The sequence below is a fragment of the Puma concolor genome, chromosome B3 (assembly GCF_028749965.1).
Source record: "Puma concolor isolate L17-30 chromosome B3, mPumCon1.1.hap2, whole genome shotgun sequence".
Lineage (NCBI taxonomy): Eukaryota > Metazoa > Chordata > Mammalia > Carnivora > Felidae > Puma > Puma concolor.
In genome coordinates, this window is record NC_141672.1 from 15,732,292 (window position 1) to 15,756,284 (window position 23,993).

The following is a 23,993-nucleotide window of genomic DNA, read 5'->3' on the forward strand; positions in this document are numbered from 1 at the left end:
AGAATCTTTTCTGGGGTAGTCAGAAGAGTGTCTTCTAGATGTCTTCTCTGCCACCCAGCTGAACGTGGAACTCCCTGGCCATCTCTTCTCATCCATGTCTTTCTACCTGTGGTCAGTTTTAGACCAAAGAACTGCACCAGCTCCAGCACTGCTGAAGAATGCCATTAATTGCATGCTTGGCCAAAGTCAAGAGTTCTCAAGTCAACCCCTTGGTCAGACAACTTCACCCTAAATGATAGTCTCTAGATTTATTTATTTTTTTTTTTTCAACGTTTATTTATTTTTGGGACAGAGAGAGACAGAGCATGAACGGGGGAGGGGCAGAGAGAGAGGGAGACACAGATTCGGAAACAGGCTCCAGGTTCTGTGCCATCAGCCCAGAGCCTGACACGGGGCTCGAACTCACGGAGTGTGAGATCGTGACCTGGCTGAAGTCGGACGCTTAACCGACTGCGCCACCCAGGCGCCCCAGATAGTTTCTAGATTTAAAGCTGTCAGCTCCAGAGAGAACCTTGTGCACAGGTGAAAGGTGGAGGTGTTACATAGGGTTCTACTGTAGCGGGACCAATAATTAACCGATAGAGAAGATACAAGATGGCCATGTCCCATCAGAAGCTGTACTTTGACTTGTTAGTCGCAAGCGTTGTTCATTCGCGGCCTGAACTAATGTGATTTCTCACCTTTTATGTTCGATATTTCCTATTGATTTGACCAGAGAATGAATACCAGGTTTTTGAGATTAATAACACACGGTTTTGTCGAGGTCTAGTAAAATCAAATGGCTTTAATTTATGCTAACATGATCATTGAAAATGGTGTCACACCTAAATTCAGAGAAGTCTGAAAAATGGCGGGCATTTCAGATGTATCACGTGTACGTTCTAATGAATGAGTTTTGAAGAGGTGGTTAGAAATTTACCTTCCAACGTGTTCAGGATGACTGGTTCCTTCTTTTAAGTATGTGGTGTCCTATGATGACAGCCCCTGCAGGACGAGGCGTTTGACATCAAGTCGGTGCGGCTGGCTTGTGCCGCCATAAACAACATGGCATCAAGTTATTAATCATTGAAGGAGCTTGTCGCTTCCTGCTGAGTTGGTGTGGAATTTATGGATTCTGCGCCCATGCTACAGTGTCAGGGAGAGAGATGCATTTATATTTTAATTCCTGCTCCCTGAAGTCACATCTGCATACCTGTTTTTATCCAGAAATATGGTCAGTGGGCGTATTGGTTTCCTATCAGTACACTTCCTTTCTCGAGAGAGACCTAAAGACATTTCACATTCCTGCTTGAGCGGTCTTTGAGAACTAGCCGAGGCACCTTGGACAAGTCATGGGACACTTCTTCAGTTTCTGTTTGTTTATCTGCGGAACGGCTGAGCCAGGCCAGTATCGTGGCACGTGGTCTATGGAATCACTGTTGGCATGCAGTGTGTGGTTCCAGGCAGTACCAGAGACCTTGCCCTAATTAACACTCACTTCATGGGCTGCAGAAGTGATTTTCTCTTCTCTTCTCCATTTGATGGTAGTGTGTCCTTAGTACATCTTTCATATGTGCTTATCTCCTTTAAGAAAGAGACGTTCTCAGGCCCAGAACCTTTCCGCTTGTCTGGAACTAGAATGTTCTATCAGTGCTGTCACTCTGGTATACATCTCCTACTCCCTACTCCAAACTCTTTATTTAAAAAAAATTTCTTACCCTGTGGAAAAGGAGGAAGAAAAGCACAATGAACACCATATGCCTTTCACCTAGATTCACTAAGAATTCGCTTTGACAACACTTATCTTATTTCATACTCATTTGCTCCCATGATTCTCTCCCCTTCTCTCTTTCGCCGTATATGCTCAGAGGTACCCTGTTTTGCTTACCCGTGGTAGTGAAGTGAATGATAAGCCTCATGTTGTTAAAAAATCAGGATTCAGAACTAAACTGATTTTCGGAAAGCCAACCATAGCCCAGTTTACTCCTCCAAGTGTCGCCAGGTTCACTCTGAGACTGTTTTCTGCTAGTTCAGTGGACTAATTATTTTGGATTTTACAGCAGTTACCTGCAACAACAAAGATCAAGAGAACCATTATCCAAGACTTTCAGTTTCATTTGTTTAATAGCTATTAATAGCTACCTGTGCAATTAGTTACATTTATGGAGTTTCATATTTGGAAACACCTCAAAGTAATCTTTCCCTAGCCACTTTTATGCACCCAAGACAGAGCCAAGAAACAGGGAGTGTGCAGAAAATAGATATCGCAGAGGCCATTGCCCAAAGCTCAGGGGCTGCATTTACAGGCAAGCCCGTGAGGAATTTCTCTCTCGGGGCCTCTTTCCTCTTACTTTATGCTGTGTCCCCATCAGCCTCCTGACCCACAATAGAAAGAAAACAAGAGTGCTCAGGTAAGCATGTCCCAGCAACAGAAAGCGGGGGTGAACTGCCTGACAGCAACAGGGGAAACCAAGCCAGAATTCTCAGGCACCACTGAGAACCATCCTCTGTGCTGAGAACTTCTCATGTCATCACCCTGCCCTGTAAGGGAGACATGGAGCCCGCTGGAAGTCACTAATAAGCAGTGCCAGGATGTGAACAGAAGCCTGTCAGGAAAGCCAGGCTCTTTCTGGAAGGGCTGGGTGGAGGGGGTCATAGATCTGCGATCGCAGAATGCAGGACACAATCTGGGGCCCTTCTGGAGACTGCTAGGACTTCACTGTGCAAATGAATTATCATTGTGCAGCAATGTCATTGTTGGGGTTGATCCTGATGATCTCAAGGCATGTAGCAACGACTGAATTTGGGTAATGGCCCTCAGGCGTTTTGCTGGTGCATAGTACAGTGGGATTTTCAACCACCAGCTTAAACTTAGCAGAGAACCTCAGGCCTCTGGAACACCAGAAGGAGGAGAGACTCCTTGGCTTCACTCCCTGCTACACAAAGGACTCTACTTCCCTTTTACTTTCTCTCTGGGCTGCAACCAGGGTCTCATTGAGCCTGAAGGCCCACAGGGATGCCAGGAAAGAAAGGGTAACAGCTCGAGACCGACTCTTATTGTTCTAACCCCATAGCCTTTCTGCAGGTGCCATATGTACAGGGATTATCCAGTAAGACGTGTTGGTGGAGACCCACAGTCATCTTCCCACACTTCATTCTCTCAGCCACACAATTCCTTCTGCTCCTACACTTGCTCAGTATTATCTTGTGTGCAGGCACTCTGCACCTGGCACATGCTAGCCACTGGGGGACAGAACATGACTGGGCCCTGTCTTGTGGAGCTAACACTCTAATGGGGAGCACAGACATGGAACAAGGCATCGCTCAGCTCATAAAGACGGTGGGAAGTGCTCTCTGTGAAGGGAACACAAAAGGAGTGCCTACAGTTGTGGATGTGTTAGCAAAGAAAGAAAAGTGCCCTCATGTTCCCCAGGTCTCCTAGAAGCTTATCATCAGGTGGATACACTTACAGGACACGGGGCCAGCATGGTACAATAGAACATCTCTCCTCCCTGCCCAAACCTTCAGCCTTCATGTCCAAAGTCAAACACCATATCTTCCACAGACCTTTTCCTTGTCCTCTGTCTATCCCCTCCAGCTCGAAGTAACCCTTCTCTCCTGTGCGTATTCATCTCTGACCACCGCACTGCCTCTTCTGAACACCTGTGTGCTGGACACTGGCAAAAATACAGCTACCGTCCACACAGAATGGGTGCCCACCTTTGGGAATGTGTGGCCTAAGCAGGAATGAACATCACCGTCCTCACCCTTAGACCAGACACATGGGGGCGTTCTCTCCCGTCCTCAGCCCCACAGTGAAGTGGGTGCAGTCACTCTTCCCCTTGCCAGCATGAAGCACGAGACAGTTCAGGTCATCATTCAGACACAAAGACACCCACCACACAATAATCAGGTGTGGTGAGTGCTGTCGGGTCCTGGTGGGAGTGTACAGAAGGGACCTAGTTATAGGGAAATCAGAAAAACAGCGAGAGTCTGTCAGATTGCATCAAGAGCCCATCTTGAGAATCAGACTTTGGTCCTAATCCAGCTCTGCTGCTTCTGAGTTGTGTGGCTTTCCAGACCCTTCTTCCAGCATCGGTAAAACAGGGATGCTCCTGTCCACGTCACAGAGTTCAGTGCAACCATCCCTGCGGACGGCGCGTGGCGCCTGGCAGGTGGTAAGCGTAGTTAGGTGGTAGCTTAGTGCCCTCTCTCTCACCGGTGATGTAACCACGACTTGCTTCTCTGTTCGACTCTGAGCATCTTTGTGACAGTGTCTGTATCTGATTCCGCCGCGGATGCCTCCCCAGGACCCTCCCTAAGGCCGTGCATTCATATTAGGTGTTCAGTGAATATTTACAGAATGAACGAGGCAGGGCAAGCGCGAGTGAATAGCTGTCACCACGTGGCAGGTTATCTCTTTCGGCTGAACACTGGGCTCAGTCCCCTGACAAAAGGCCCCTCGTGTCGCAGCTCCGGAAGAGCGCGGGCTCTGTCCCTGAAGTACCCAGCCAGCATCGCCTGGCGGTGCCTACTCCACGGTGTTAGCAGGTGTGCGAACCCAAGCACAGCTTGATTTTGATGGTTTAATAGGAGAGTGTTGTTTTGACGTCTGTGCGCACACGGAGTGAAAAAGCGGGCGATGGGATGAGCCGGGGGGGTGGGGGGGGGAGGTGGGGGCAGGATTCGGATCCGCTCTGCGAAGCAGGGCAGCCTGTGGCCCGCAGGCGGGCGGAGCACCAGAGGTTGGGCGGCGGGCGGGTTGGGTGCGCATGCGCACTAACGCTGCCACTAACCTGTGTCCTCTCTGTGACCGCCCCACCCCCCCCCCCCCCCCCCCCCCCCCCCCCCCCCGCCGCCCCGTCCGCAGGAACGGCCTCAGCGGCTGCCGGCTGCGGACTGAGAGCGAGCCGTCGTGCGGCTCCCCGGTGGTCAGCGGAGACCCCAAGGAGGACCACAACTACAGCAGCGCCAAGTCCTCCACCGCCAGGAGCACGTCGCCGGCCAGCGACTCGGTCTCCTCCTCTTCGGCCGACGACCACTACGAGTTCGCCACCAAGGGGAGCCAGGAGGGCAGCGAGGGCAGCGAGGGCAGCTTCCAGAGCCACGAGAGCCACAGCGAAACGGAGGAGGACGACCGGAAACACAGCCCGAAGGAGGCCAAGGACGCCCTGGGGGACAGCGGCTACGCGGCCCTGCACAAGAAGCGCCAGCACTTGGCCAAGGCCAGGAAGGTCCCCAGCGACACGCTGCCCCTCAAAAAGAGACGCACGGAGAAGCCCCCCGAGAGCGACGACGAGGAGATGAAAGAGGCGGCAGGCTCGCTCCTGCACTTGGCAGGGATTCGGTCCTGTTTGAATAACATCACCAATCGGACGGCAAAGGGGCAGAAAGAGCAAAAGGAAACCACGAAAAATTAAAAACAAGTCACTGATTTGTTTTGAACTTTCGGCCATTTGGTTTTAGCATGTCAGGAGATTTCTAATGATTTGTGGCAATATCAGCAATTTATTACTTTTTTCTTATCTTTTTTTTTTTTTTTTTTTGGTTTGGTTTTCTTTTCTTTCCTTTTTTTTTTTTTTTTTTTTTTTTAATTTGCCCCTCCTTTGTTTTGGACCCTTAAGAATTTTATTTTTAAAGGAGATTGAAGCCATAGAACTCATATTGACACTCAGCTGTTTTACAAAAGCTTTTCATTATCTGAAGACAAAAACAAAAAAAACAAAAAAAAAACAAAAAAAAAAACAACAACGAAAAAGCCAAAATTACCATTGCTTCCTCCAGCTTTGTCAGAAACACGTGGCTGAATCCGCAGGGATGCCAACGATCATGCCACGGGAACACACATTCGGCACCTAGAAGGCACGTGTGCAAAGTAACCATCGATCAGGCCCAACCCTTAGGTTTAAAAGGTCAGGATGTCCACCCAGCTGGGTTCGCTGAGTGAATGCATATAAGGCAACTGGGGAGAAGGAAGAGTCCTGGTCCCCTGGAAGCAGGTCCAGGCTTGTAGCGCCGGGCATCAAATTGTGCCAGGAAAAGCCTTGGCGTGGCCATGAAGTGTGCAGGGATGGGTGGACGGAGTGGGGGACGGTCTCCAGTCCTTTAAAGGTGCTTCTTCGCTGTGGAGCCTAGTAGCATGTTAGGAGGTGGACACTGAACCACTCGTTTATACCAGGTGTCAGTGACTAATGAGAGAGTGGGTCAATTTTTAGTGATGTTGCTAATCTTTGAATTTTGTTCTGTATTAAGAGAATGTTCCACAAGCCATAAGCCTGAGGTTGGCCCTGCACACACACCTATACACGCATGTGCACACACACGTGCACGCGTGCACACACACACACACACACACACACACACAAATATGAGAGAGAGAACTGATGCAGAAAACGAGCTCTTCTTAACTGCCCAAGTGAAAATCAAGTCCAGGAAATTACAATAGCTGTCAAGGAAGAAAATAATGGTACAGATCTTTTTCTGTCTGTCAAAACTATTTGATCCGAGTGGGGAAAAAAAAAAAAAAAGCTACACAAGCTGCCATTAGTATTGCAGTGTGTTTTTAAAAGATCAAAGGCACATTGACGGACAAACAAAAGTAAAACACGGCAAAACAAAAGCAAAAAAAACTCCTGTACTGCCCTCAGAGTGGAGTTTGCAATTAATGCCAGTCAGGATTCATCTTTGCAAAATCAATGATTTCCACATTCAGCCAGTGTAGCCCGCAGAAATTTCTGATCCACAATGCATGGATTCCTTTGAAAAAAGAAAAACAAAAAAACAAAACAAAAAAAAAATCACAAAACACAAACTTTTTTTTTATTCAAAAATAACAAAGTTCTTGTAAGGTAAATAATGTATTTAGCATGAAGCATGAATTATTTTCATATAAATATAGAAAATAGAGAAAAGGCTATGCCTCTAATTTTTAAGCCCTTAGGCTTAGAGTTTCTTTCGGGTTTCTTTTTTTTTTCTTTCTTTCATTTTTTTTCTGTTGTTTTTGTTTTGTTTTTTTTCCTCCCCAATTATTTTGTTTTGGTTTTTTGAAGCAGGTGTTTAAGGTTTAACCTTCTTCAGGGACAAATTCTGACTGTTGGGGAATCTTACTCTGCAATAGAAAATATCTTCGTGTTCTGGTAGGGCCTGGATGGTGGAGCTCTGTACTGCCTTGTCTGCACTTCAGCCCCCGACCCCCTGATTCTCTGTTGAAAAGTGTGTCCTTTCTCTTTGTCTGTACATGTTTACCATGACGCAATAATTTGAGGGCAAACTTAGTAGTGAGTGTGTATGATAGAATCGAGAATTTGTAGGACGCCGACTTGAGAAAACCATTACCAGGATTTGGTTCTAGAAAGAAGGCAGTGAATAATTATGCAAATTCGCCAGAAGAAGCGGAAGCACGCTAATGGGCCTTATTGGATGAGGGTGTGAGTTAGGGTACGCGTGAAGGAGAAAGTGACATGGGTGTTGGAAGGACCAGCCCCAGACAGTTTTCCCGTGATGCCATCTCACAGTGGGAAGGAGGGGCCGGCCACCCGTACCGTGCGCACCAACCAGCCTGGAATGAAGCCCGCCTAGATTGTGAGGGCTGAATTTAGACAACCGGATGATGTCACGCAGACCAGAAACTCCTGTTATCTTTGCCTAAAAGAAATTACCTTGGGAGATGCGACGAGAAATCTCTGAGATCTTCCACCCACGTGGAGGGGAATTTCAAAACATGAACAGGAACACCCACTATCGTGGCTCAGGACGTGGTGGTGAGGGGGGGGGGGGGGGCCCGGGGAGACGGTGATCTTTAAAAATGGGACCGTCGTGGGCCACTGCAGAGCCCATCGGCCAGCAGCAGGCGCGGTCGGGAGCTCCATCAGCCAGGACAGAGAGAAGCATCTGGCGCGTACCCCGCGACTTGCTTCCTCTGGGTTGCCGAAAAGAGAACCTGGGGAAAGAAAAGTCTACATCCCTGTGACAGGTCGAGTTCAGTACCTGAGCCGGAATACTTCCAGCATATTTGTTCCGGGTGTAGATGGGGGAGAGGATGTGTTATTCCCTCCATCTCCCCAAATATCTGATGCCCCAAAAGCCGTGTTAGCCGTGGAGCCTGAGCGACACTTGGATTCGTGTTGTCACCTGACCGAACCCAGGAGACACCCACCCACCCCCCGACCCTTACCCTCACCCCACCCCCCAGGATAAGATTTAGACTTCCCTCCTGAAAGGCAGAGGCAGACATCCAAGACTGTTTCTGGCGGGGACTTCTTCCAGTTAACCACCCCCCCCCCCCCCCGTGGGCTGTCTCCCCTCACTTCATTTTTCTAAAGGAGCAAAGGCCTCTTTTAGAAAATAAGAAAATGCAATGTGTGTGATTTACTTTTCTGATCTCTTTGAGAAATAGATAACTATCTTATAAAAGTGTGTTCTTAACTCCAGAACCACTCTCTTTGCATAAATACCTCATCGGGCAGCTTTCTAAGTGTTATTTTCCTGAGTCTCCCTCGGCACCTCTGTAGGGGCTGCTGGGTGGCTTGCAGGGGAAACTTTAGTGAGGGTACTTTTTTCTATTTTTCTTCTGTTTTTGGAGGCATACACATTATGCATAACCAAAACAATGGCTCAATTGTGTTTAACTTTGTATTTTGACTGTTGAGGGAAAAAAAAAAAAGTATCGACGTGTATGTGGCCGTCTGTAGTGAAGTCATTGCAGAATGAGGTTGTCCACGTCCCTCGCCACGCCAGGGGGCAGGAGGCACCCTCTCTCACTCCCTCCTCCAAGAGCAGTAGAGAATTTAAGCACAAGCCTATTTGTGAAAGAATATTTTGCTCCAGTGTAACTCACTTTAGTCTTGGAATTACTTCCCAAACGTCAGGTGTTCCTTTAGCTTCCAAAACTAGCATATGTATTCATTAGTCTGACAGATCGCCTGGGCACCGTTCAAGGGGTGTGGTGTTTTTGCTTTCATTTCTCCTGCTGGGAGAAGTGGCATTTCGTGTGTCATTCCAGTATCTCACGTACTCACATGGGGCAGGGGGGAGGGGGAGACGGGGAACTATAGCAATATTTAAAGACGCTTTCGAAAACAACCATGAATACATCAGCACCACGACATCTACAATTACTTGCTGTTGGCCCTCGGACACATTTAAGAGAAAGAGACTGTAGCTCTTTTTCCTTAAATGATATACACATAGACAGTTATTTTTATGCTACTATAATTGTCTTTTACCTTTATCTAGTACTACGTGGAAAGGGTTTGCATCATAGATTTTTCCCAGCCTTATTATATACCATAAGCTCCTACTTCCCTTCCCTCTCTAACCAATATACGTTTCAAGAGTTCTTTGGTGAAGCTGTCTATTCGAAACTAAAATGAACCAAACCCACATTTAGGTGGTGGTTTGAGATGGCCAAGACGACTGTGGCAGGTTTCAGTCTTGGGGCTGAGTTTTTAAGAAGGGATGTGTCGGAGGCTTTTCCCAAGAGCTGATTTTTCTCATAGAGGCGCTCGACGAGTCTGGTCCTTGCTGGGTGCGGCAGTAACTACCACAGGGCAATTCTAGAAGCCGCCTTTGCACTGAGTGGTGTTCCCGCCCCGGGGACAACTTCAGGCTGTGGGCTCTGTAGAGTGAAAACCGTCCAGATGGCTTCTGTGCCCAGCCCGGTCCTCGGACGCGCTGGGGACAGCATCGAGTGCTACCAACTCACGTTTCAATTACCCCACGCTCCGCGTGTGGGCTCTTGGCCTCTCCTTGAAGGGCTTTTGGAGAAGGAATCAGAGTTCTGTACAAGTGACCTACATGGGAGGGTTTTCCACAGGGGATCGGATCAAATTCAATGTGACTTCTCTTTTCCCTTTAAACTTGATTCGGGTTCGGGACTCGTTTCTTTCTGGTGGATCACAGCTGCCCAGATGTTGCCATTTATTTTTATGTTTCTGTAGAGAAGTATTTTTTCTTTCATCTTCAGGATTTTTGCCACCAAAAGAACACATTTGAACTCTGTGTCCCCTCTTGATTGTGACTTACCAGTGTTGACAGTTAAATCCTTAGTGTCCTAGGTCCCAGCCCTCCAATACTATATCAAACACTGTTATGCACATAATGCAGCACTGTGATCTAATTTAAATAATACTTTTTTATTATTTATACTACTATATATAATATACATCAACACTTTTGCTATATAACCTAAGTGATAACCCTCTTTTAGTTACCTTCCAAACTCGGGACTTTGGTTTATATTGCAGTTAACACAGTTACAAAGTTGTAATGGTGTCTTTTTTCTTTGTAACGGAATGTGTAAATCAAAGTATATACATTGTGTGGTGTTCCTGTTTCTGGAGTTTCATGAGGATTTACACATGGCATTCAGTGTTCTGTATAGACCCGCCTACCTTTGTGAATTCATCTGTTAACCCCTCTTCCTCTGAGAGAGCACCGGAGGTGGTTAAGTCCTTGTTTTTTCTCTCTCTTCTACTGGTTATTCTTGAATTAAGCACAGACTCGTCAGCTCGGTTGCTTTATCATGAATAATGCGTGTGACCTTGAAATTCTTCCACAGTTCAGCAAACAAGTGCTAGCTTCACTGACCAAAAATTAAGGAAGGAAAATACGATTTTCAAAACGATTCATCTTTTAGTGGCCGAAAACCGATGTGTCTATGGTGCTGCATTTTGCTGTCTGTCGTACTTTTGAAATCAGACCTAGGTGAAAGATCACTTCTGACTTACTGTGATACGCTCACAAGTACCCTTCCTGTTCGTTTTGTTAGCGTTGAAATCAAGACTATTTATTTGGGATATATTCAGCAGTGTTTTTCCACTGTATTTCATTTGCAAAAGTTGAGAACAGCCTTCCCTACCTTTTGCAAATAACTGATACTCCATATTGGATTCGCACAGACTTCGATATGGTGAGCCTATCAAACCTACAAATTGTATTTCATCCCTTCATTACTGTGGCCTGAGTTCCCCAAACTTCCCCCCCCCCACTTTTTTTTTTTTTTTAGATGAAACTTAGCACAATTTCAGTTATTTAAACATAAAGCATTTCTTGAGTATGTATGTTGAGGCCGTCGAAGCTCATAGCTGATTCAGTAACCAGTTTCATGCTCGTTATTCATACTACTTATACCTGCCATGGTGAAAATGTGGGTGGGGGGGGAGTCTCCGGGTGTGTCTGGGAAGCATTATACACTTGTACATTTTTTTTTTATACTCTGATTCTGTAACATTTCTGAATTTCATTTTTGTTTTACAGAAGAAAAAAAAAATAATAACAGTGATAAAGCAATCAGAAGACCAAGCACCTATCGATGCTTAGGGTCATCTGACCTTCGCCGGCCAATAGACCTACATGGCCAAATTCTAATTTACTAGAGTAATAATTTTTCAAAAGCCAATTTTTTTTTCCTGTATTTTCTGTATGAAACTGCCAATATCATGAATAGAAAGGGAGAACCATAAAGGAAAAAGGAAGTGATGTTCAGTTGCGTTTGTGTTACCTAAAGGAGCAGTGTGGAGGCTTGCACAATCAGCCGAAACTTAGGGACCTGATGGTGTCGCTTTGGAGGCATCCATACTTGCATTTCGCATTCTTCATATGTAATCATATTGCCAAAGACAAACTATTTCATCATTTATTGTAAATAACACTTTTCCCCAGACCTACCATAAAGTTTCTGTGATGTATTGTCTTCCAGTTGCAATAAAAATTACTGAGTTGCATCAATTGAAGAACGATGCCACGTATTATTGGGTGCACTGCGTCTCCATATGCAAATGCTGAGCAGTAAAATCATTTGTATTTCTTACCTGCACTAGGGTGTGTGTTCTGTTTTTTACAGTTCGGTTCTAGGGTCTGAGCCACACTTACGGTACCTACCCACCTTCCTGCCTGCTTCCCTTGTGAAAAAAAAAAAGAAAAAAAGAAAATCCACGTACCTTTTGGGGCGCCTGGGTGGCTCAGTCAGTCAAGCGTCTGACTCTTGATCTCTGCTCGGGTCATGATCTCATAGTTTGTGGGTTCCGGCCCCACGTCGAGCTCTGCACTGGTGTTGCGGAGCCCGCTTGGGATTCTGTCTCCCTGTCTCTCTGCCCCTCCCCTGCTTGTGCTCTCTCTCAAAATAAAGCTTTTTTCTAAAAAAGTGACACACCTTTAGCAAATAACACAAACTCCCAGCCAGAGCCAGAGAACCCGTGCGTCTCAGAATCCCAGCTCTTGCTCTGAAGAGTTGTTGGACAGCCAGTCTCCCGTCACAGAACTTCAGGCTTGTGGTTAAAAACGATTCTGCCCTTCATTTGGAAGCTGTCAAGCAATAAACGAAAATTCTCCTCTGGGGCTGGAGCCTTGCCGGCCTATCCCAGGCCCTGAAGACTTCTTGCGATAAAATTTCTAACCCCTAGACTTTCTTCCTCTAGGATTTAATCTGTCACCACCCAGGCGGATTGAGTATCCGAATATTTGAGGGGACTGTGTCCAGACAATAACACCTCCAACATTCTGATCTGATTCTCCAGGGGATATTGACCATCCCACGGAAGAGAGGAGGGAAATCTGGTAGCCGTTACCTGCAGTGAAGACCCCAACACAAAACGGCTACAAAACGGCTTAAGTGAGAAGGGAGACTACTGGCAAAGAATTGAAATGATGCCACAGCAGTGGAAAAAAATTGCACGTTTTTTTGTTAACGATCCATAGGCTACCCTCGCGAGGCAGTTCTTTTTTAATGCAAGACGCGTTCCTGTAGCTCCAATTCTATCCCAGTGACCGCTGGGCGACGGTGACAGGTAGAGTCAGCTTGAAGGGACTTGAAAGCTAATGGCAGAGGAGCCCTGAGTTGCTGTGGAAGGCGGATGCTCAGGTGCTTAAGTGGCCCCCCAAGGGGGTTGGGGCCAGTGTCTCTGGAGCCGAGCTTCCTGCGGGTTAAGCAGTGGCAATCGTACTGCAGTTAAGTTCAGAGTAGTGCCAGGTGACTAATTGGAAAGGACAGCAGTCAGATGCGGAAGCTGCTTCTGTGTGTGTTCACTTCCTTGCCGTGTACTCATGTGCCTCCCCGTCTGGCTTCTCTTCCCTCGAGATGGCACCCCGGCCGCCCCCTCCAAGCTCTCCAATTCACACTCCAATTCCTCCCCTGAAAAGAGGCAAACAAAGGATGGCCAGTGTCTTTATTTTCTTAAAAACAGCTTGGTATACATGCAGAGAAAGAAGACATCAAAGGTACCAATAAGGCTCACACTTGTGAGTGACTTTGTTTCGTTCCCGCCATGGTTTTAATTGCAGAATTTTCCATGCTGTGCTGTGCATTTGGTTGGGGAGCTATGTGTCTAAGGCTTCTTTGAGACAAACTACAAGAGTCTGGACTCTGCCTTGAAGATGTAATTATTTACTGGAGAGATGCCTTATTTGAATAGCTACATAATACACAAACTTTTCTGTAATTTTTAGGTAATCTAGATGCGGACTGTCCCTGCATTTTATAATTTTTTTTAACGTTTATTCATTTTTGAGAGACAAAGAGTGCGAGTGGGGGAGGGGCAGAGAGAGAGGGAGACACAGAACCAGAAGCAGGCCCCAGGCCTCCGAGCTGTCTGCACAGAGCCCAACGTGGGGCTCAAACCCACAAACCACAAGATCATGACCTGAGCCAAAGTGGGACACTCAACCGACTGAGCCACCCAGGCACCCCTGTCCCTGCATTTTAAAAATTCCTCCTGGACAACTGAAAATGGGGTGTTTCCTGAAAAGATCAGACGACTGTGTCTGCAAAGTTATATGAATCCTCAGAGTAGTGAAATTTCTCCCCGGGAGCCGCATGGAGCCTGAAGACCCACCCATGTGGTTGCTGCTATGCAAGTGGCCCCGTTGAGGGTGAGAAGCAGCCCCGACCAGCTTCTCCTCTTGACTGCTCTGCCTGATGGCAAGTGTCTGAACCAAGAAATCACCACCCTTCTAGAAAGTTCTCAAGAAATGAGGGTAATTTCACAGGGAGTCTGGGAGCGACTAGGAGGCTCTTGTTTGTGAGTTGAAACCTCATGTCTGCTTCTCAGACCCCTGTGAATTAAGAAGGTCCTACGTTATGCACAAACCTAAGTATGTTTTGACCATTTTTCCATTGATTGGGATGCAAAACTGGGGGTTTGGGGACTGGCTAAAGACAATTTTTTACTACTTTTTTAAGTTTTATTTTGGGGAAAGAGAGAGAGAGAGAATCTCAAGCAGGCTCCATGCCCGGCGAGGAATCCAGTATGAGGCTCCCTCCCACAACCCCGGGGATCATGACCTGAGCCCAAACCAAGAGTCATACACTCGGCCGACTGAGCCACCCAGGCGCCCCTTAAAAGACTCAAATAGAAGTGAATACACCAGTTTATTAAATGTCCACCTCTTCCCTTTGTGTTGTGTGAATAAACCTTCCCAGGACAGTGCATTTCACTAATGCTCCTAGCAATACTATCTTGATTTGAAATCATCCTTGGGCATTTTTGCATAAAGTATCCTAATGACTTGAGAACTGTTTTATGCTGCTTCACGCTGAAGTACTTAGGGAGCATATGGCTACATTTCCTTCAAAATGCAGCAATTTATTTGAGAAAGATCAAGGAATTCTATTTTTTCTCATCTGCTATTCATTTCAAAGCTGATTTCTAAAAATACATAATATGGAAGTGGAGTATGATGGGGGAAAGTCTGAAAGCAAGACAGTGGCTGATTTCTTAATCCCTCTGGGATACACTTTTTTCTTGAAACAGGTCCATTCTGTTCACATCGTAAAACTGGAAGGGACATTGGACACCACTGAGTCCAAACTCCCTGTGTTATAGACTTGGCAGCTAAGGCACAGAAAAGTTAAGGGATTGGCTAGTGGCGAAGCCGGACTTCAAAAGGGGAAATTTTCCTTATCTTTTGTCATATCCATCATCTTTTGTCATATCCATCTGCCGGGTAGGTAATTATAATCATCACATCTGTGGAATTCTGTAGGTGACAATTCTCCACAGGTGCACACGTAACACTGTGTCCTATGCATTTTCCCTACAGCTACAGTGAAAATGACTTTTTAAGTGATATATAACATTCCATCGAGCGAATGCCTGCCATCTTCAACTGTTACCTTTCCATTGTTTCAATTGCTTGGAGTTCCTTTCTGTGATAAGTAGTACCACAATGAATATCTTCGGGCAAGTGGCTATTTGCATATTTTCAACTTGTCTTTTGTTAGTTCGCCTACTGGACTATCGGAACAGAGGTATCATCAGTGCTACAAGACTCGATGTGCCTTTCCAAAAGGCATCAGTGCAAATAGCAGTGAGTGAAGGGGTGCCTGGGTGGCTCAGTCGGTTGAGCATCTGACTTCGGCTCAGGCCATGATCTTACAGTTTGGGGGTTCGAGCCCCGCATCAGGCTCCGTGCTAACAGCTTGCTTGGAGCCTGCAGCCTGCTTCAGATTCTGTGTCTCCTTCTCTCTCTCTGCCCCTCCCCGGCTCATGCTCTGTCTCTCAAAAATGAATAAATGTTTAAAAAAAAAGTTAAAAAAAATACCAGTGAATGAAAACCAAGTTCACTGCATCCTTACCATATTGGAATTTATTTTTCTCCTTAATTTTTGCTAGCAGACAAAATACACATTATTACTGTTTGAATTTTCATTTAGTTACTAGCAAAGTTACATTATTTTTCATAATTTACTGGCCATTTATTTTATTTTATTTACTTATTTTGGGGGGATCATCTGTAACTAACTCTCTGAGAGTTCAAAAGAAAAGGAAATCAGATCCATGGACTCTTTCTACACGGCCATTAAATGGTGTCAAGATGGCCAGACCAACCCCATGAACTCAGGTGACCCTCTCCTCTTCAGACATTCTAACTGTCCTTATACGAAAACAAAATCTCACTCCCGAAAACTTTTACCCGAAGGTCCTTGCACTGGCATGGAAATCCACAAAAATGCAAACCTAAATCTTCTTGCACATGGCGGCCGTTTATACCTGTGGAAACAATAATTTCCTCCCTAAGTCTTTTCCAGAATAAACATTTCGTGTCCTGTCTACTCTTTCTCTCCTCTGGACACGTTCCAGCTTGTGATCGAAACTGAGAGCGGAAAACAGAATTCCAGGTAAGTTTGAAGAGGAGGAACTATCTACTCCTTCTGTTCTAGATCTTCTGCTTCAATCAAGAAAACCAAAGACTGAATTCATTTTTTTTTCTCAGAAGACTCCTCACACCACTGATTCAGACTGAACTTGGTATTAACTAAAACAAGTCCCTGTTGGTGTATTTCTCTGGATATTCATTTGGGATCAAAGGGCAGGACTTTGTATTTCTCTCTCTTAAATGCCACCTCCTTAGATTTGGTCCACTGTCCAAGGTAGTTGAGATGAACATAGGGTGGGTGCGTGAGGGTCCTGACTCTGTCATCCGAAACACTTGCTTTCTCTCCAGCTATTGTTGTATCACAGATTTGAGAATATCTTTTGTATATTGATGAGGACAGAGCTGGAGCTCTGTGGCATGGTTCTGGAGACCCGCCTGGTAGGTCAATTTCATTGTGATCAGCATACTTTGAGGGCATCTGCGCTTGGCTTTATGAAAATGCAGCCTACATTTCTGCATCCGATCAAAACTTTGTCAAGCACATCCTCGATCTCCAGATATAAATCCATAGTCCTCCTTTATAAAAGAGGAAATCAAGTCATACTCTATGCTGATACGAATTATGCAAATCCGAAATAAGGCAATGGGAAAGAATAAGGTTGCACTTAATGTACACGACTTGAAGTGATGTAAATCCTACTTTATTCCCATGGGGGAATTAGTCTTGATTTATGCATGTATTAAATTATATGAGGTCTTACGCAACATATCCCTCATATGAAGAACAACCACGCTTTATTCATCCATTCCTTCTTTCATTCGTTCATTCCGTTATTGAATCATAGGGAGCCCACATTGGCTTCCTTGCCAAGAGCTTACCAGTCATTCTTGTAATAATCCATCCAAGGAGATTACCCAGGGGCAGCATTGAGACTATAGACCTCCTGTTTGCAGACAGTCTTCTCCTGTTTACAATCAGGAAATTCCAGCATAATACTTAGTGGTATTTCTTCACTCTACGTGCAAGCCTATTTAGGGCACTGCCATATCTAGCGTGTAGTTAGCCTCTAAATATAGTCAAATGCATTTAAAATAAACGGGCTTCCTTTAAACACACACACACACACACACACACACACACACACACCTCAGAAGTTGAGTTTGGTTTCTTCTGGCACCTAGTTATTTTTAAATACATATGACACCTTACCCAGCATGGCATATACATTTAAGCCTATCCAAAAAAACAGGAAAGGACAATGAAGAATTTAAGAAGAAATCAATTGAGAAAGTTTTAAAATAGATTGCCTCCTTCTCACTCACAGGCATCCCACACTTGTTTTTCAGCAACTCCTATGTGCCAATCCGGATAAGTGCTGGCTGGGGATGCGGGTGAAAACCCGGATTCCTACCTTCAGGTAAGCTCACCTCCAAAACTCTAGCTGTGGCAACTGGCATATGGGCAGCTGGCATATTGTCCCCCAAGCTTCTCAGTAGTGGGTGGTCTTTTTTTAGACCTAAAAATACTGGTAGCAAAGAACAGTACGTTGTCTCGCCCTCCCTCCCATCTCTCCATTCCTCACCTCTGTCAGCTGGTGCGAAAGCAGGACACAGCGTCCGCCGTTAGCCCTGCTACACCAGGCTGAGCTCAGCTGGCGGAGGTCAAGGAATGTTCCACCCAGCCATCTGACACTTCGCTCTAAAATCTTCCCATGCACCCTAAGCTCTGGCTGAGGCCCCGATTCTTCAGCATGGCACATGAGCCCTTCACGCCAGCCCCCAGCCTGATCCCCTTCCCCTGCTGTGCCCACTCCGAGCTCCAGCTGCTAGGTAAGCCACAGTTGCTAGGATGTCCCCTAGTGCCCCTCCCCGTCCCTTGGTATGGACTGTCCCTTCTGCCTTTCCAGAATGTTCTCTCACCCCGTGAAGCTCAGTCCCCACATATTCTGTGTTCAGCTGTAGATTAAATTCCTGTCTTCCGGCACTTTCCAGCTTCCTTGTAGCTGTTGATTTCTCAGTCTGTCTATGACCACGTTCTCCTGAAGAACAGACGTTTTGCCCTGTGCATTTCCTTATCCCCAGGGCCTGCCTCAGGGGTCACTCAGTTAGCTTCTCCTGAATGCACAGAGGGAGGAGCCCAAGGTGTTGCGTGGACCCTGGCCTGGCTGCTCCTCGGGAGAGCCTCGCACACTCTTCTCCAACTGTGGCCGGGGCAGGACGGACGGGAGCTGGCAATGATTTCAGGAACATTTGAGAACACGGTATCACCTCCTGCCTAGGAAAGCTTCTGGAAGCGAGGCCTTGCTCACCACCTGCCTTGGGTGCTCAGGAGTGAGTTGGGAGATGCTTTGCTGTGGCTTGTCCAGGCCACATCCGTGTCCGGACCTTCTGTCTCCAGAAGGTGCTGCCGCTGTGGTTAGCAGGGACCACCGTCCTCCCACAGAGCCCCAGACCCAGAAATGTCACAGCTTGCAGGGCTTCTAGAGCATCTGCACAAACGCGACCAGAGAAGGGGCGACCCTACCCCAGGCCCCAGCAGAGCTCCCGCTGCCCATGGGTGTTAGGGGTGGATGTGCGGCTGCGTGGGCCTAGGCTGCCCCCGCCTTTGGCCGGGCCTCGGTTTCCAGCTTCTTTGACACTGACTGGCCATGCTGGAGCTGTTTCCATATAGGAAATCACATCACAATGTGTCCGCACCGACGCTCTCAGCATGGCCAAGTCAGAATCCTCAAATCATCACTGGGGGGGGGGGGGGGGGGGGGGGCAATCGATGCTCTTGTACAGCTTTTAATGACAATCAATTCTCTCTCTGGCTCTTTGCTAAGTAAGTGTCATTGAGAACAATTGCATTTTGTGAACCTGGTCGCCGGCTTTGAATTTGCAACTTCCTCCGGCTGATGAGAGTCGAAGCGTCTTGTTACTGCCCTGTTCTCAGTCACACAGGATGCTCAGCCGTACCATTAACGTTCTTTCCGGTCTGTTCTTTAAGGCAACGTGATGGCTCCACTAATCAGAAAAGAAAGTCCATCCTTGAGCTCTGAGGAGGGGGTTGGGGAAAGCGTGGGCAGTGGCCAGCCTCTTCGCTGACCCTGAGAAAATAACACCGAGTGCTGGCGTCAGGCAGACTGGGTTTCCAGTCCCGGCTCTGCCCTTTCTCAGCTGTGTGGCCCTGGGTAAATCACTCACCCTCTCTGAGGCTCTGTTTCAGCATCTGTAGAATGCGATAATAATAGTACCTTCCATATAAGGTTGTTAAGAGGATTAACTATACCGCTGCATGAGAAACAGGGTTCATATGACATGTGTCACATCTAAGAGGCATCTAAGATGCTCAATAAATATTATTAATTACTACTACTATTATGATTATCGTTTTATTCTTAAGAAACCCAGAACTGCATAGTCCAGCCTCTATCTGTCCTAATGCACGTGTGTGATCACCACAGAGCAGTTGAAATAGAGAATCCAAATTGAGATGTGCTCTAAATATACCGGATTTTTAAAGACTCAATATGAAAAAGAGGATGTAAACTATTTCACTAATACCTTTAAAATGCTGACTACATATTGCAATAATATTTGGATATTTGCGTTAAACAAAATATATTGTTAAAATCAATTCCACCTGTTTCTTTTTCTTTTTCTAAAGTGACTACCATTAGAACACTTAAAATTACATATGCAGACCAGAGTCTATTTCTCTTGGACAGCACTGTTCTTTCTATACGGAGTTGCTTTCAAAGAAGCCCCATCAAATAGCCAAAAGTAATCAGGAGTACCAACAGCAAAAGGCAAACGACAAACAAACACCCAGGAATTTCAGTCTTTAATTTGTGTCTCTTTGAAAAACAACACGGAAGCATCATTAATGCTTGTTACATTTCCTTTCCTCTTGTCCCAGTTTTCTTGCACTCAGTGCTATTTTGGAGCCTTTACTTTGCCACTTCCCCGCCCCCGCTGCCAACTACTCATACGCCATCGGTCCACTTCAGCCCACAGGACATTTGTTTGCACTCCACTGTTCTTCCAGCTGCACCACTACACCCTCTCTCTATAGGATCCTTCCTCTCCACCTCCTGCCTCTCACACCTTATTTCTTATCTATTCTCTGAATTAACACCTCCGAAGAACTGTTCTCCGGTTTCACAGCCAGAGGGACACGGGGAGAGTGGGGCAGACTACCATTAACCAAAGTCATAAAAGACTGATGGATAAACCAGAGTGCCAAAGAGTTCGTTGACAACAGAGAGTCTTTTGTGGGGGGACTGCACGCTCCCTCTGCAGGAGAGGAACACCGACCCTAGGTCTATATTGTATGCTGTGTGGGATGTGTATTGCACAAAGCCAGGGGACACATTTACACAGAGTGTAGTATAATGTCACACATACAGCATGGTGGTTCCCAGGATGCTCTGGGTTCCTGAGAAGGTGAATTACCAAGTTCGGCGAGCTCAGTATTAGAACTAAGAAACTCTTGAGAGAGATTTGATCAAAGCCACGGTGGATGCTTCCCCTTCAGGAGCCAAATGTAACTATGTGGAGGCCGGGGTGCCTGAATCCCCAGATTTGCTGACTCTGCCTCTTGGCCAGGCCCGGATAAACACTGACTAGTTCCTATCCTTTGGCTTTCTCTTTTCCCAGGCTCCAGGAAGAATCACGCTGTTCTGATGACAAGGTTCTCCTCCCATAAGCCTGAACAGGAGACACTTGATCGGGTTTCAGCTCGGTGAGATGTCAGTTTTTTCCTTCCAAGAGTATAGCCTGGTCCCCACGGCTTGATTTCGGGGTTCACCCATGTCCGTGGCCAGAGTTCTGGGTTAAATTTGCCCCCCTCTCCCACATTCATGTGTTGAAATCGTAACCCCCCAATACTTCAGAATGTGACCTTATTTAGGAATAGGGTCACTGCAAATCGGATTAGTCAAGGTGAGGTCATACTGGAATAGGGGGGGCCTTAATCTAATATGACTGGTGTCATTATACAAAGGGGAAAGTTAGATATAGACGCCGAGGGAGAACACCATGTGAGGAGCCACGAAATTTAGATACAGATCCTGAGGGAGAATACCACGGCTGCCACTAGTCAAGGGATTTCCCGGAACAAGTACTTCCCTAGAGCCCCCAGAGGAAGATTGGCCCTGCCACCCCCTTGATCTTGGACTTCCAGCCTCCAGAACTGTGAGACCATTAACTTCTGTGGCTCAAGCCACCCAACTTGTGATGGTTTGTTGTGACAGCGGTGGGAAACTGATACGGCCACAGGCAAATATAGCTGCCGGGACAGGTGCCTGATGTTTCTGCCATTATGGGTAAACTCCTAATTTACTCTGAAAGAGAAACTTAATCTTAAGGTTTTGAGGATAATCTGCTATCACTCATAAGTGATTATTACTATTAATTATTAGTAATTAGTAATAATATGGGGCGCCTGGGTGGCGCAGTCGGTTAAGCGTCCGACTTCAGCCAGGTCACGATCTCGCGGTCCGTGAGTTCGAGCCCCGCGTCGGGCTCTGGGCTGATGGCTCAGAGCCTGGAGCCTGTTTCCGATTCTGTGTCTCCCTCTCTCTCTGCCCCTCCCCTGTTCATGCTCTGTCTCTCTCTGTCCCAAAAATAAATAAACGTTGAAAAAAAAATTTTTTTTTAAAAATAATATATAATATATAACAGCATATATGAACAATATATACTATTTATTTAATAATTTATTTAATATATAATTCATTATAATTTATTATAATATAATTTGTTATAATTATTGATGCTATGAATTATTGCAAGTTATTAACACTCTTAAATTTATTATTAATAACAATTGCATAATATGTAATATATAATGATAATATATTAACATAACAATATTAACATGATTAATATTATGAATAAAATCTTTTTACATGAAACATTTAAAAATTCTTGGCTTTATTTATTATAAGATAGCCTTATAAATTCCTTTAAGGAAACTCGCCTTATTATGCACTCATCTTGTATTGAGAATGGACACAGGACAACGTCAGTAAAAGGAAATCTTCTGTGTCTATGACTGTCATTCGAAGAAATTGTTCATTAACATACTCAAGGACCCAGAGCCAAAGCCCCAGTGACCCAAGACAAAATCATCTCCAAGCTCAGAGCCAAGAATCAGTTGGGTTTCTGTATATTTTTTTTTTCCATGATGAACGTGTGTACAATGAAAGATACATGGTATATACGCTTCACTCCTTTTTCAGGCTGCAAGGAAGCTTGGGATTTCATTACTGCAACTTCCCTCAGCCGAGAGTTCTTGGTAAGCGTTTTCCCCTTTCCCTTTTCTGCATTTTGTTCTTTTCTTTTGCTTCATGAATCTTTGTTCCTTTTGTGTGACCGTAGTTACCTCAAATGTCTTTTGGAAGAAAGCAGGATAGGAAACAACAAAATTGAAAAAAAAGATAAAATATGCAAAGCAATGAAGTTTTGGGACATGGGAGAGAGGAGTGATTTTACCAGAAGCCTAGTCTTAAAAAAACAAAAATAAAGGGGCGCCTGGGTGGCTCAGTCAGTTAAGCGTCTGACTTCGGCTCGGGTCACGATCTCGTAGTTCGTGAGTTCGAGCCCCCATCAGGCTCTGTGCTGACAGCTGGGAGCCTGGAGCCTGCTTCTGATTCTGTGTCTCCCTCTCTCTCTGCCCCTCCCCTGCTCACACTCTGTCTCTCAAAAATAAATAAATGTTAAAAAAACAAAAACAAAGCAAAACCAAGAACAATGCTCTCCCAGCTGACATGTACCGAAGGCATGTGGCAAAGCACAGACAGACATCAAGGAAGGGGGGGGGAATGTTGGCATTAAGCGAGCCAGAGCTGTGAGAGGACCCGGGATTCCATGGTCCTGCATCTTCTCTACAATCGTATCGTGTCTCTGCTAAATGTGGAGCCACGCCATTCCGCAGGGACCCAGTTTAATCAACTTACATACTCTTCTCTGCATCTAGAGTAAACAGCAGGGTTGCTCCAGGAGCTTTATGAAAGGCCAGGCTCCGCTCCCAGCATGCTGATTGTCACTGCGTGCTCTTCCCATGTGGGACTAGTTATGGGACCGTGTGGAGCGTGGTCACTGGGGTGCCAGCGCCTCCCTCCCATTTCTCTGAGATCCCACAGCCGGGCGAATGGGGGGACGTCACAGAAGGACTTGACTCCTTCCATAGGACTCTCCCTTCTCCTGCCTCATGTCCCTGCCACTGGAGCAAACGTGGGAACGAGGGCCACCTCCCCCCAGCAGTTCACGCACAGGTCCCGGGGTGAAGGGTGGGAAGCGATGACACGTCCTGTTGTCTGGACTCTCCCTCACCTGGTGGGTGGTAGGGGGCCCTTCATGGCAGACAAAGTGTTTGAGACGGAAAAGCTACTGACGCAGGGTGCTGTCAGGGAATGTGAGCAGCAGAGCTTACGTTTATTGAGCGCTGACTGTGTGCCAGGCAAGCACTTCATGTGTACCAATGTATGAGGTGGTTACTTTTATTATCCCCATTTTACAGACGAGGAAACGGAGGCACAGAGACTCCCAGTTACTTGCCCAAGACAGCACAGACGTAAGTAGAGGACCCGGGATTGGAATCCAGCTGTGTGGCTCCCGACCCCGCCACCTGCGTTGGGGTGAAGCAGCCCGGCCCCCTGGGACAAGGAGCCACGTGTGCGGAGAGCCCAGAGGGCGCTCAGCTTGTCTTTACGCGCTGTCAGTGCGCGTCTCGGGCCACACGAAGGGCCCGCCGAGGGGCATCCAGCAGTCTCCGTCCTTCCTGTCCCCTCTTCCTTTACCTGGAATGCAGGTACTCTCCTGACAACCTCGTGATGGGGAGACTGTTAGTCCCATCTTACAGGTGAAGAAGTTGAGACGTGAAAGGCCAAGGAACTTGCCCAGGACCTCACGGCTCCTAAGCGGCAGAGCTGAGG

The 23,993-nt window shown here is 46.4% G+C and overlaps 1 protein-coding gene and 1 long non-coding RNA gene across 4 annotated transcripts in view; both read left to right on the forward strand.

Annotated features, from left to right (window-relative positions):
* FOXN3 (forkhead box N3) overlaps positions 1–11,706 on the forward strand; it is a 301,023-nt gene extending 289,317 nt beyond the window's left edge. For all 3 annotated transcript variants that reach the window (XM_086709045.1, XM_086709046.1, XM_086709044.1), the window contains one exon: positions 4,850–11,706. In XM_086709045.1, the coding sequence (XP_086565171.1) occupies positions 4,850–5,399 (550 nt within the window). In that variant the 3' untranslated portion in view covers positions 5,400–11,706. The remainder of the gene's footprint in view (positions 1–4,849) is intronic.
* An 8,997-nt stretch (positions 11,707–20,703) lies between these two features.
* Positions 20,704–23,702, forward strand: LOC147579768 (uncharacterized). Its single transcript, XR_015251805.1, has 3 exons — positions 20,704–20,797; positions 22,299–22,354; positions 23,579–23,702. It is a non-coding gene; the product is annotated as an uncharacterized LOC147579768 (long non-coding RNA).
* Positions 23,703–23,993: the final 291 nt, after the last annotated feature.